The following is a 12706-nucleotide window of genomic DNA, read 5'->3' as shown; positions in this document are numbered from 1 at the left end:
TAAACACTTCATTGCTTCTTTATTTAGATGCACCCACAGTACAGAGCCTCTTGAGCATGTGCATAAGAGGAAGATTACACATTTATAGCTGGGAGCACCATTGAGTTCGAGTTTGATACCATTTTTAAGAAAGTAAACTATTTCCAAAGAATGACATTTGAATCCAAGAGCTTAAGACCTGCTTGTACTTTATCCAGAGGTGGAAGGCATTGTTATTATTACTTTGATGTAAGTAGAAGACGTGTTTACGGTCTGGTTGGACCAGTCTTTATATTTTCATATGCACCTTTTAATATAATATAAAAAATGTTTTATTCCCCTCCCACTCCCCCCGCCTACAAATAGTTAAATGCATCTAAATTTAAAAACGATAATGGACCAGAGCATTCCTATGGGGAAAAATGAACTTTTGCTGCCCTCTCCTGCTTAAACAATGAAATGCTAAAATATTCAGATCTATGAATCTAATGCTAACTTTTAAACAAAAAGCATGACAGCTCATTCGCTATACTACAGTCAAAAATAGGCCAACAACAAGAAATGTATTGGTACTATTATTTATATTTGAAAATTCCTCATTTTACATGAGGTTATGAATACAACATATTTACAGTAAGTGATCCAAATAACAAAAACATGTATTCAGAGGTCATAATAAGAAGTGTGTGCTTCTGTGGATGGGAAGCGACACTGGGATTAAAGTTTTCAAGGAAAAATTAGTTCCATCCCATTTCAAGATATCGTGGACTTTAAATGAAAAACTGGGCAATGCAAAATCTGCTGCACCTATCGACTAGGAAAACTAATTTGTGTCACGCGATACAGCTGGTAAGGGAAGCAGATAAGCCTAAATAAAGTCACACATAAATAAGAACACTCTTCAATCTTGCACTTCATCAACTTGATCGTCTTTTAGGGGAACTGCTTTGTGAGGATAGCCACACGATCAAGAGAAAATGCCACCTTTGCTTTTAAAGACAGAACTAAAGCCAACTCATTTTTGGCTTTATTTGGGGGGAGAAAGATCTGCTCAGCTTTTTCCCTCTCCTCACAAAATAATAGAGGTTTTTATAGCTCCTAATATATTTTCCTTTCCTTAGAGTAGGAGAGCCTGAGGCTGTACTTACACATGTATAACATACACACAGCTGCTGCTTTTCTTGCTCAAGCAATTCTTGGCTCCAACAGCCTTGCTTTTTTTCCACATATAGGAGGAGATAAAAAATAAATTAAACCCTTTTATTTATGCTAAGAAAACCAAGATTAAATGTACTAATGAAAGATCCAACGGCATTAGAATACTTTTATTTAAAGCATTCCAACCTTTGGAAGAGAGACAAAAAACACTCAAAAGCAATGAAAGGAAAACAATAAGGGAGACTTGCAAGATGAAAAAAGCAATATGTGCTCAATTTAAGGTATATGAGAGGAACTTTACTTTTACAGTCGTCGTATCCCCATGACCTGATGCAATGCCCTTGTATTGAAAATGCAGTTCTTTCCTTTTAGCAGACAGCATTCAATCCTTTCTCCTGAAACCAATATGGCACAGGACACGAGCCATCACCCAACCCCTGCTCTAAGAGCAGTCAATAACAACATTTACACAAATAAAGGTAGTTTCTGGAACTCAACAAGCAAATGAAAGCACAATTAAATAGATGCACTGATCACACTTGGGCCCATTCGCTGCCTTCTTCTTTGCCTAAAACTCCAACTGATCCCAAAGGGAGCTCTGTACAGTGGCAGAATATCGCTTTCGGGTTGCGGCAAACAGTGGACCCTGGGGGTACAGTCAGGTCATTGTGGCAAGTGCTTCTTCACATACACCACAAAGTGCAACCTAGGGTCTCATCAGCCTTTTTAGAGTCTCGTGACTAATAGCACATCGTCCCATTCCGTTCAGAGAAACATTCCTTCTTGGAAGTGATAAATCATCTACAAGCTTTAGACATTCCCTGCTATCCCCACATCAGAGGTAATAAAATATTGCAACCCATCAGGTTCTCATCGGTTGTGTATGATCAATACCAGAACGTCATGTCAAAACCATAAAGTTATGAACAAACAACACTCACCTAAACTCTAAGTACAGGACAAGGTGCTTTTTCTAATTTCACATCGTTCTGCTTTACTCCACCAGGTGGAAAATTTCTCCTTTAAATTTCCATTCTATCTCAATTTTTCACAATCAAACAGTCTTTAAGCATGATTCAATCCATCCTCTTGTAAATCGTGATAATTTCACACAGAAATCACACTAGTAAATATTTCTTTTGTAACAGAAATAAAAGACTGTCAAAATCAACGGGCTAAGGGACGTGATTTGTTATAAATTTATTTAATCTACAGTATCTCAGCTTGCACCTTTGCTTCAGCACTTCAAAATAAAATGTTTCAACTATGACAGTAACTGTCTAATTTACACTGCGTCCCAGCCAGTGTTCTTTAAACCATGTTGTGTTGGGTGTTGCATATGACTAGATCCACCTTTTTTGTTTTTTGTTTTTTTTTCTTTTTTTCCTGTCCCAGAATTAACAGTACCAAGTTTTTACAAAACTGTTGAGTTTACAACATTTGTGTGTGCAGACCCAGGAGTACAAACTGTGACCTGATAATCCCGAAACAGTCAGTAGTCAAGGAGGGAATTCCTTTTTTCTTTTCTTTCTCTCCTCTTTTCCGTGCCTGGAAACAAGAAAACTTCAAATCCTACTGTATACTTAAATGGTAGGAAGAAAAATATACAAGCATGTATTTATACTGTATTTCTATCAATGGCAACAGGTCATAAATTCATGTTTGCAACTATCACAAAGACTCATGAACACCAATTCAGTTTTATACTGTAAATACTGCTGGATTGATGGTTTAGGATTATCAATTCACTGTTGTCATATGACCATAACAGTTCAAAAGCATCCTGGAGTAAAATCCCGAAACACATACCTTTCGGTATATAATAATGCAACTGCATTAGCTAAATATTTACTGTACATAAGTTTTATCAGCATTTTACCTACCAAAGATGTAAATTCCACTTTCAAATACAAAGCAGATAGCCAATAATGTATACTTATAATACAGCCCTCTTCTTTATTTTTTTTTTCTTCTTTATTTTTTTTTTCTTTTGTTTTAAACAATTTGGTCACAATGCACCTTTGATATAAAAGCTTTATTATTAATACTCAGAACATTAGGATTTCCAGAATTTTTTTTCAGTAGCATTTGTAGAACCACTTTTGGTAACAAATACAGTAGTTAGGAATGAGCATCCAGATGAGAATGCAGAAGTATATTATCCAGAATCCTTTCCAGCTAAGACCATAGGGCTGGTACTGTGATGAGTAATAATAGTACTAGAACCACAAAAACACTATAGTATGTTTCTTAGAGGCTACATCCTCTTTTGCTGGAACACTTTATAAATACATATTAAAAAGTAAGGCAACAACTCCAAACAGTCCAAACTGCTATCTCAACTCATTTCCCAATTAGATCCATGACCACTGGAGACCAATTTCATGCTTGCACTGTTTAGCGTTTGTCTTTATTCTTTCAAAATGGTCCAATAAAAACATACTGTAGTAATTTAGGAATTAGTATTTCTAAAACAGCTCTGGTATGTGTGTCCAATGCCGTAACACTAATACTGGTTAGGTACTGAAATCTAAGCTGTTACCACTGTCCATTTTTCAAGGATTGTGGACACTAATTTGGATTTGCAATAAATAGGTGCACGAATCCAAAGCTCCCTTTCCTACTATGTTTATCACCTACTTGTTTTTTTTAGCTCCTAATGTTCAAACTAAAGAAGCACCAGAGACAGACTGGTACTAAAAAATGCTCACACCAGTAAACAAAACTTTTATTCAGGACCTATGCTTTTTTTTTTTTTCCATGGCCCTGATCTGAATGGACATTCAACTTATGAAGATGTGCAAAAGGAAAGAAAAAAAAAGTCAAATTACAGTAAAGTTATCCAGAGAAGGAGGATGTTACACAAACTCATAAGGAAATGACAGTCTTTTTTCTCTTTTACTATAAATACACTTAACAGTTTAGCAGAAAGACAAGCTAAATTTTAAGATTGTTCACATTTGAAAGTTGTATTATACTCTCTGCTAACGATAAATAAGGAACAGGTCCTGACAATGAAATCTGACATTGCAATTTTCATCAACAGATCTTTGAAGACTGGTTTTAAAGAAGGGTTAAAACAATGATTATGTTTGCAAAGTTCTGAGAAGTCCATCTGCTGTCCAAACTTTGGATTAAAGTCCTTATTTTTTTCCTTTACTTAGAGACAGGTATATACAGTGCTGTTGTAATAATGAAACAAATGTGAAATCTACTGTAAAGTTGCACAATACAGAAAACTGTTGCTCCATCTTCTACTACATAAATGTGTGACTCCACAGGTTAATAATGCTGTTTTGTTTTTTTGTTAAGTTGGAATTATTCCATCACGTCTAAGACCTCTCTTTAATTCCAAATCCTCCAGTTTTTTCCACAGTTCTTCACGCTCTTTTTCTTTCTTCTTCTCACTGACAGATGAAACAAAACAAAGAGTTAGCAGACGAAAATAAATATTTATGTAAAAATGACATTAATTAGCAGTACTAGTTTTATTTAACATAATTGCAATTCCTATACTTACTTTTTTAAGGGTTTTTTGTTTGTTTGTTTGTTTTTGTTTTGTTTTTGCTTTTCATTGCCTATGTAAATACTACTAAAAAAAAGTATTAGGATAAAATAAAATAACATTGCTTATACATGCTATTCTGCAATAAAAAATAAATTAAAAAAAAAACTTCTATTATGGGCCAAATATCATTATTAGTGCTAATCTGCATTTTGTTATTTTCAAGTTTCTTTATTTAGGGCTTTCATATACTTCAGCAAAGGGAAAGTTCAGACACAAGATATATCTTTTAGTCAGCGCTTTACTTTTTTTTTCCCCTACCAAATTCTATGTAGTATTTTCTTTAACAACAGGCTTTAATGGCTATTTTGTTAAAATTAAACAGCTAAGCTAATATTCGCTTTACCTGCATTATTTGCTTTCTAAATTTCCTGTTTCTGCTGTAGCTTATTTTGAATAAATTTCCCTGCATTTCAAGATGCAAAATGCATTCCATTTCTATGGCATCACCCTGCATGTTCAGATGAAATGAAAAGCTAACAATAATAGATACAGATTTTCTGCTTGTCAAATTACAGAATTATTAAAAATATTTCAGTGGATTAGAAATACTATTCCTACATATCTCAATTCAGCTGCAATATCAACATCTGGTTACAGTATTTTCAGCGCATAAAAAAAAGAAAAACAACTTTTATCTAAGACCCTGAAGATCAGTTAAAACAAAATAGAGCCCATTGTCTCTACAACATAGTATCACAAGAATAAATGAAATAGCCTGACATTCTTAGGCTGTTTACCAGATATTTATTATCATTATAAAATATATGCCTGCTTAGTGAAAGGCTCTGAAACGATGATAACCTCATCCAACTTACCTATCTAACCCAGCATAGTCATTAATACTGAACATTTTTCTCCTCAAGCTTTAAATAGTATTAAAGATAAATTTTTAAAATCTTGTTTTATTAATACAATTAAGTTTTTCTGTAAACATTATTTTTTTTCTTTAAACATCCATTAATTAATTATCCCTGTTTACACATGCAGTTATTTACATGCTTTAAGATGATAATTAGTTGTCCAAACATGGACAACTAATACTACACTGGTGCCCCATTCTGTTAAGAGCTGAGTTCCTCATCTTAAGGTGCAAAGTGCAAATGACACTGATTTAAGTCACTGAGGTGACTTGAAAATGTCTGGATTAGATGACCAGTCCTGAGATTCTCAGCCTCTTTTGCTAGAAAGCCACACGGTATTGCCTCAGCTGTTCTAGCAGATTGAACCTTATTTATCATCAGCTACCTAGAATTCATGTGTGTCTTAGCTCACAGACCTGAGGCTTTAAATTTAAAAAGCTTTATTAGTTCACCTGTTAACTGTGGATTTTTCATGTATAAAACTTCTTATTTTACAGCAATGAAGCACAACAGACAACAGCATGAATCCAGACACAATTCTAAAGCTATGGCCTCCAAGAGACTTTAGAGACTACTAACATAGCAAGTTTTTATGACTTCCAGAATCCTTTGCTTTGCTTGTGGGAACTCCAAGTCACACAAAAGTTCAGAGTTCCTGAATTCTATTTTTATTTTTATTTTTTTAACCTGCTACTTTGGATGGGCTAAATCTCTCGAGAAAAGAAACTGCACAATAATTGGAATATGAAGGAGTATAGGAAAACAGACAAATTGCATACAACTGGGTTGGAATGAATGAGTGGTGTACCTAATGGATTGCACAAGCTCAAAGATTCAGATCAAGCAAGGCTTCTGATTAAGAACCAAAAAAGTTGAAAGTCGCCTTTGTGCTTCAAGACAACATCTAGTCTATAAGCATTGATTTGGAAAATTAAAACATGAGGAAAATCTTTCCAAATCTCAGTGTTTGTTTTAAAATCTTGAAGAAAAATGGTATCTTTAAACAATTGTTTTCTTTTATCATTGAAAGGCTTCACAGAAACAAAGAATGGCAGAGGTCAGATGGGGCCTCTGGAGATCATTGATGTATCCCCTCAAGTAGGGCCACCCACAGCAAGTTGCCCAGGATCATGTCCAGGCAGCTTCTGAACATCTCCAAGCATGGAGACTCCACAACCGCTCTGAGCAATGTGTTCCACTGTCCACAATTAAGAAGTGCTCCCCAATTTTTAGATGGAAATAGCTTAATACATCTAATTCTTTTGGAATACAATGTCAAAAGGAGTTTCCTGAAACTTCCCAAGCTATGTAACAATTACCACGTTTTAAAAGGGGTAAAGATCAACTTATACATTACATTCTCTCACAACTTGCAAACAGGAAGCTAAAGAGAACATAGGGAAAAATACAGGCATTGTGTAAATTATGTATGAGATTTTGCAATTGCAGCTGAGTGCAAAGGAAAATCTAAACAGCAGTCCTTATGCACAGCTGACAAAAAAAGCTTTAAAAAGTTACCGCTGACGATCTGACTTGTAAGTGGCTGTCAGCTCATCAAACATGGTGCTGTTCATTTCCATAAATGCCTTCAACACATTGTAGACTAAAGCCACAATAGCCCTGTGAAACATTAAAACAGAAGAAAGGAATTTATTAGTTTCAGGTGAAATCAAATAAGAAAACTATCTTCTCTTACCAGCAGTTCTGTGAGCAATTCTGCTCTTGCAAATATGCAAATTTTTATTTCAGTGAAACTACTTGATCAACACCTTTAACGGTATGAATCAGTTCTTGATAACTCTATAATAACTACTTACATGAGGCAAAGCAAACATCTAGGGTAAAAGGTAACAACAGAAAGCTGTAAGAAATAACGACAGACTCCTCCCTCATGATGTTGAACAATTCTGAATGCAACTCCAGGGATTAAAATCACTGCTTTCAGAAGTACCAGAATTGAAACAAAAAAGGGTATGATTCATATTTCCTTACAATTCTTCCATCAAGCTGAATAATCCATGCCTTTACGCAAAATACAAGGCTTTATTTCAAAAAGTGCTGTCCTTGTATCATTACATTTCATATTCACTTTTACTTTGGTACATTAAAAAATTATTGATTAAAAAAACAACAAAACACCATCACAAGTGCTATGGATGCAATGTTGCCATATCTATGCAAAGCAGTATGCAGTGTATGAATAAACCTCTGCTGCCTTTGCTTACTGCTGTAACACAGAAGTCAATACACCACTGCTCATTTTGATGTCAGTTGCCTAACTGAATAAAACAGGACCTGTTCCTACAGAGAGAAATGATGTACAATGCCAGTAATTTCAAAAAGGCTTCTAAGACATTCTGTCACACAAAGATAACCTAAAATATAACAGTATTTCTAAAGTAACAGGGGTTTGTTATTAGTCTGATTCATCTAGAGTTCAAAATTCCTCTCCAGCAGAGTTCAACATAAAAAAACAACTTAGCAACAGAGGAGAAGGGAAAGAAACAAAGCTCAAAAGCATTTAAAAATTTGAACAGATTATTAATCAAGAAATCCTGATTCCTGATCCAATGCTACAGGTGTCATATTCAGACACATAGCTGCTTATGAAACAGGTCTTCAGCCAGCATGAATACAAGTGCCAGCAACATTTGGAGCTAAACTACATAGCAAATGTGACATCTCCACATTCTCCTGTCTACCATTCACATATTTTCAATAAACTATCATTTTTGCTGTCCTCATTTATTAATGTTCTAATACACATAAAGATTCCTAAAATAGCTTCTTTATTCAACAAGTTTTTTAATCTGTTTTGCCTGCTAATGGTACATTTCTGTAGGTATGAACACTCTGAGAACTGAAAGACTAGCATGTTCTCATTACTTGAAGCACCCCAGAATGTAGTACAAAAGGCTGGACGGAGTGCTGGAAGGTTTGAGACTTTGAGTGCAGTAGCAAGCCACTTAAAATGTCTTTCTGTAACCAGCCTTTACCATGGAAGGCTTCCAGTAGCATTAGATTTGTGATGAAAGCACACAAACTTGAGGGTTTGGGAGATGTAGAACAAAGAGCAAAAGATGAAATAGCTTACAAATGCTTTACAGGACGATCTTAGCAAAGTAACTGGGATCTGAGCACATTACAGCTCATTAAAGATACAGGTTTACTAAACAGTTATCTGTTTGGCTTAACGAACTTTTCAACCCAAGTATAGAATACATGATATCTAACTGTAACAATGTTTTTCATTACACTACTAGGAAATTTCGTTTAAAAACAAGAAAGCAAAATATCAATAGGAAGCCACTGATCTGTGCACAACAGAGAACAGATGTATTTAAATAAATTTAGAAGAAAAAAAAAACAAGAAATAACTGATGTTTATATGCTCCATAAACATTCAGAAAAATGCTGGTACCAGAGGGAACAGTACCATCCATGATACAGCTACAAAGCTTTATTAATGCCAAGCATTATTATTCTAGACAACACATTTACCAGCTGTTTATGAGAAATGCTTGATGAGCAACACTTTTTCTTCAATAACAATACAACACCTAATTTTTCTTTCTTTTAACTTATGGAGAAAGTTTATTTTTATCCCCCGAGGTACTGATTTTCATACACATACAGATAATTAATATCATTTTGAGCCAAGCTCAAGCATGGTCTAATTTACATTGGCATTAACAGAGCTGCACCTGCAGATGTCAGCTTTGAATCTGGGTATCTCCTATTCTGACATTCTTCAGCACATACTTCCTAAATTGATCAGTAGTTTGACAAGAGGCAATTTTAAATTTAATTGCAAGAACTTACGGATTCCAGTGCTCTTTAGAAATCCTATAAAGGCTGGAAAACATGATGGGAAGTATGACATTTGAATTCTCCTCTATCAAACTCATGATGTATTCATTATTCCAATAGTACAGTGCTCTTTCAGCCACCTTTGAGTCAAAGGAATAAAATATTAACAGGAATTCATATATCTGTATTTCTAATATTCTGAAGCAAAAACAAACCACAGAAATTTCATTCAAATGAATTAGCTCTGGAATTGAAACTCTATTTTTTATCAGTAATATAATCTATATTAATGAAATTGAATTTTTATACTGTAATTCAGATCCCACAGTATCTACCCTCTGTTACTCCTGAACAATATGTTGAGAATCAATATAGACCAAGTGCAGATAATACAATACTGCAGCTTTGGAAGTGAAAGGACAGCGGAACAACTTTTCCATCTCCTCTTTCCCTCCACCTTTGATTTCCCAGATGGAAAGATCAGACCAGCATTAGCATACAAGACAAAGGAAACTGTGTTATGTCCAGTAGCTGGGCTAAATATGGAAGATGAGATCTTAAACATGGGCAAGGTACTAATTACAATAATCATTATGAGGGGGCAGTTGGGAACTAGAAGAGAAAACACTTATCTACACTGTACTAAAAAGAGATGTAGTCCAGGAAAGAGCCTATAGCAGTTGTATCACAGAATCACAGTGATTCTGTGATTCCACTCCAACCCCCTGCTAAAGCAGGTTCCCATAACAGTTGCACAGGAAAGTACCCAGGCAGGTTTTGAATATATCCAGAAAAGACAAACTATCTCACTGAGAAGTTTGTTCCAAAGCTCTGTCAGCCTCTTAGTAAAGAAGTTCTTCTCATGTTCATATGGAACTTCCTGTTTTCCAGTTTGCCTTCGTTGCCCCTTGTCCTGTCACCAGGCAGGACTGAAAAGCACCTGGCCCCATTCTGTTGACACCCATCCTTTTATAAGCCTTGATAAGATTCCCTCTCAGTCTCCTCCAGGCTGAACAGCCCCGAGTTTCACCACCTATCCTCACAAGGGGATACATCTGTTCCAGGTCCCTAATCATTTTACTGTACTCCAGATGAAGCTTCACTAGGGCAGAAGAAAGGGGGGGAGAACAACCTCCCTCAACCTGCTGGCCATGTGCTTTTTAATATACCCCAGGACACCATTGGTCTTCTTGGTTGCAAGGGCACACTGCTGGCTCATGGCCAACCGGGACAGAGAAAGAAAGGGATCCTTACCAGCAGGTAAGCCCCTAATCTGTACTGGTGTGTGCCAGTCACTCCTCCCAGGTTTGCTTCATCAGCAAACTTGCTGGATAGGAACAGCTATTTCTTCTTTCCCTATCCACCTCACTGTCCACTCATCCAGCCCACGCTTCCTAAGCTTACCTATTAGGATGTCATGGGGGGCAGTGTCAAAAGGCTTGCTGAAGTAAAGTTACACATCCACTGCTCTCTCATCTACTCAGCCAGTCATGACATCACAGAAGGCTACCACGTTGGTCAAGCATGATTTCTCCTTTGGTGATTCCATCCTGGCTACTCCTGATAACCTTCTTGCTTGGAGATAACATCTAAAATAAGTTGGTCCATTGCCTTTCCAGGGATGAGGAGAGGAGAGGCTGACTGGCCTGTAGTTTCCCAGGCCCTCCTTCTCCTTACTGCGTTTTCTGAAGACTGGAGTGACGTTGGCTTTCCTGCAGTCTGCCAGCAGCTCTCCAGTTCTCAATGACCTTGCACAGATGATAGCGAAGTGGTTTAGCAATCACTTCTGCCAGCTCCCTCAGTATTTGGTAGGTGCATCCCATTAAGGCCCAGGGAATCGTGTAAGCTTATTTTGTCTAGATGATCTCTAATCAGATCCTCCTCAACAAAGTGGAAGTCTTCCTTTCTCCATGCTCTTTTTTACTTCTAGGGTCTGGGATTCCTGAGAGTCAGTCTTAGCATTACAGAATGAAGCAAATAATCTATCTCCTTTTATGTTAGGATAGATCACATAGCTTAATATGAGATGATATAGGCCATGAATTCTAACTCCTCTTCACGTATGATTAAATTTAATTCCTATTCATCCCCCTTCTTCCCATCATGCAAGAAAGAAAGTGGTCTATGGGACCTATCACCTCTAACCAGAGATCTACTTAGAGAACAAAGGAGGAAGGAGAACAAGAATGCTGGACAGTGCTGCACTAAAAAAGGGAGCAAATAAATCCCACTGGGCCTACAAATCTGAAGGCCATACAATCAGTATTCACCTACAGCTGTAAGGGCTCAAAGTCAGTTTGGACACAGTTTAAAGCCTTATGTAGCTCCAAACTGCAAGTTCTGTGATGTAACCCTCAAATATACTTCATCACGGAGCTCAGAATTGAACTTCTACTGCAAAATAGCTTTCCACGGGAATCCAGAAGACAAGTATTTAAAATCACAGAACATAAAACGGTATCTGCATTTGAAGAGGTGTTATGCTAGAAATTGAGACTACACATTCCTCAACAAACAATCATCTTCACCACTAACCTGAAAATGAGGGCTAGAGACACACTTGGCAATTTGTTTAAACAAGGGTTCCTGGATTTTGACAAATTGTGATGGTTCAATTACATCCAAGATTTCCTCCAGCTCTCCTAGGAACATGACCTACAGACAAGGAAGGAAAAATTGAATTAAAAATCTCTAAATTATCTTGCTCAGTAAAATGCTGCATACCTTCAACTTCTCCTCTAGGGAAAAATGTAAGCTCATCAAGACTCTCGTTCAAAAAAACATGACAACTTCTGACTCTAGTACCAGAAAAAGATACCAAAGTGTGCAAATGCTGTATTTAAAGTAATCCCTTAAAATAAACTTCAGAATTGCACCAGAATATGCATGCTGAAAACGCAGCGTCATACAAACACTTTGACTAGAAAGTCTTCATACCTGGTAAGTAAGGAGAGTCACATAACAGAATTTTATCTCCTTTTTTAAAATAATACTCAAAATAACAGTTTCTCTGAGTCACAAAATCTCAGGAAATCACAGATTTGCATTAAGAATTTTAAACAAATATGCAAATGTTTAACAGCATCTTTTACAAGTTTGGTAGGTAACACAATATTTTCAAATATAAAAAATTCCAAATCAAACAGAGTTTTTTAAATTAGTCCTCAGTATATTTATTCTCTCCTTTCTAAATCAAAATCTGTGTAAAAGCTAGTGTTTATTTTGTGAGTAGAAACTACAACTATCAGCAGCTTTTCTCTTTCTAGTCAGAACTGTCCAGAAAAAAAAACCAACCACATCAACTACAAGAATTAATATCAAGATCCAATAC

At 36.2% G+C, this 12706-nt stretch overlaps 1 protein-coding gene across 5 annotated transcripts in view; it reads right to left on the bottom strand.

The window, feature by feature from the left end:
• The window catches only part of PPP2R5E (protein phosphatase 2 regulatory subunit B'epsilon), a 74882-nt gene continuing 62176 nt past the window's right edge, over positions 1 to 12706 (bottom strand). For 4 of the 5 annotated variants that reach the window (XM_085225789.1, XM_085225790.1, XM_031553722.2 and 1 more), the window contains 4 exons: positions 11911 to 12030; positions 9388 to 9515; positions 7084 to 7185; positions 1 to 4544 (listed from right to left, as the gene is read on the bottom strand). In XM_085225789.1, the coding sequence (XP_085081915.1) occupies positions 4445 to 4544; positions 7084 to 7185; positions 9388 to 9515; positions 11911 to 12030 (450 nt within the window). In that variant the 3' untranslated portion in view covers positions 1 to 4444. The remainder of the gene's footprint in view (positions 4545 to 7083; positions 7186 to 9387; positions 9516 to 11910; positions 12031 to 12706) is intronic. The other variant, XM_085225791.1, reaches the window with a different exon arrangement.

This window comes from Meleagris gallopavo, chromosome 5, assembly GCF_905368555.1.
Source record: "Meleagris gallopavo chromosome 5, MGAL_WU_HG_1.1, whole genome shotgun sequence".
Lineage (NCBI taxonomy): Eukaryota > Metazoa > Chordata > Aves > Galliformes > Phasianidae > Meleagris > Meleagris gallopavo.
This window is presented reverse-complemented; position numbering and strand designations above follow the sequence as displayed.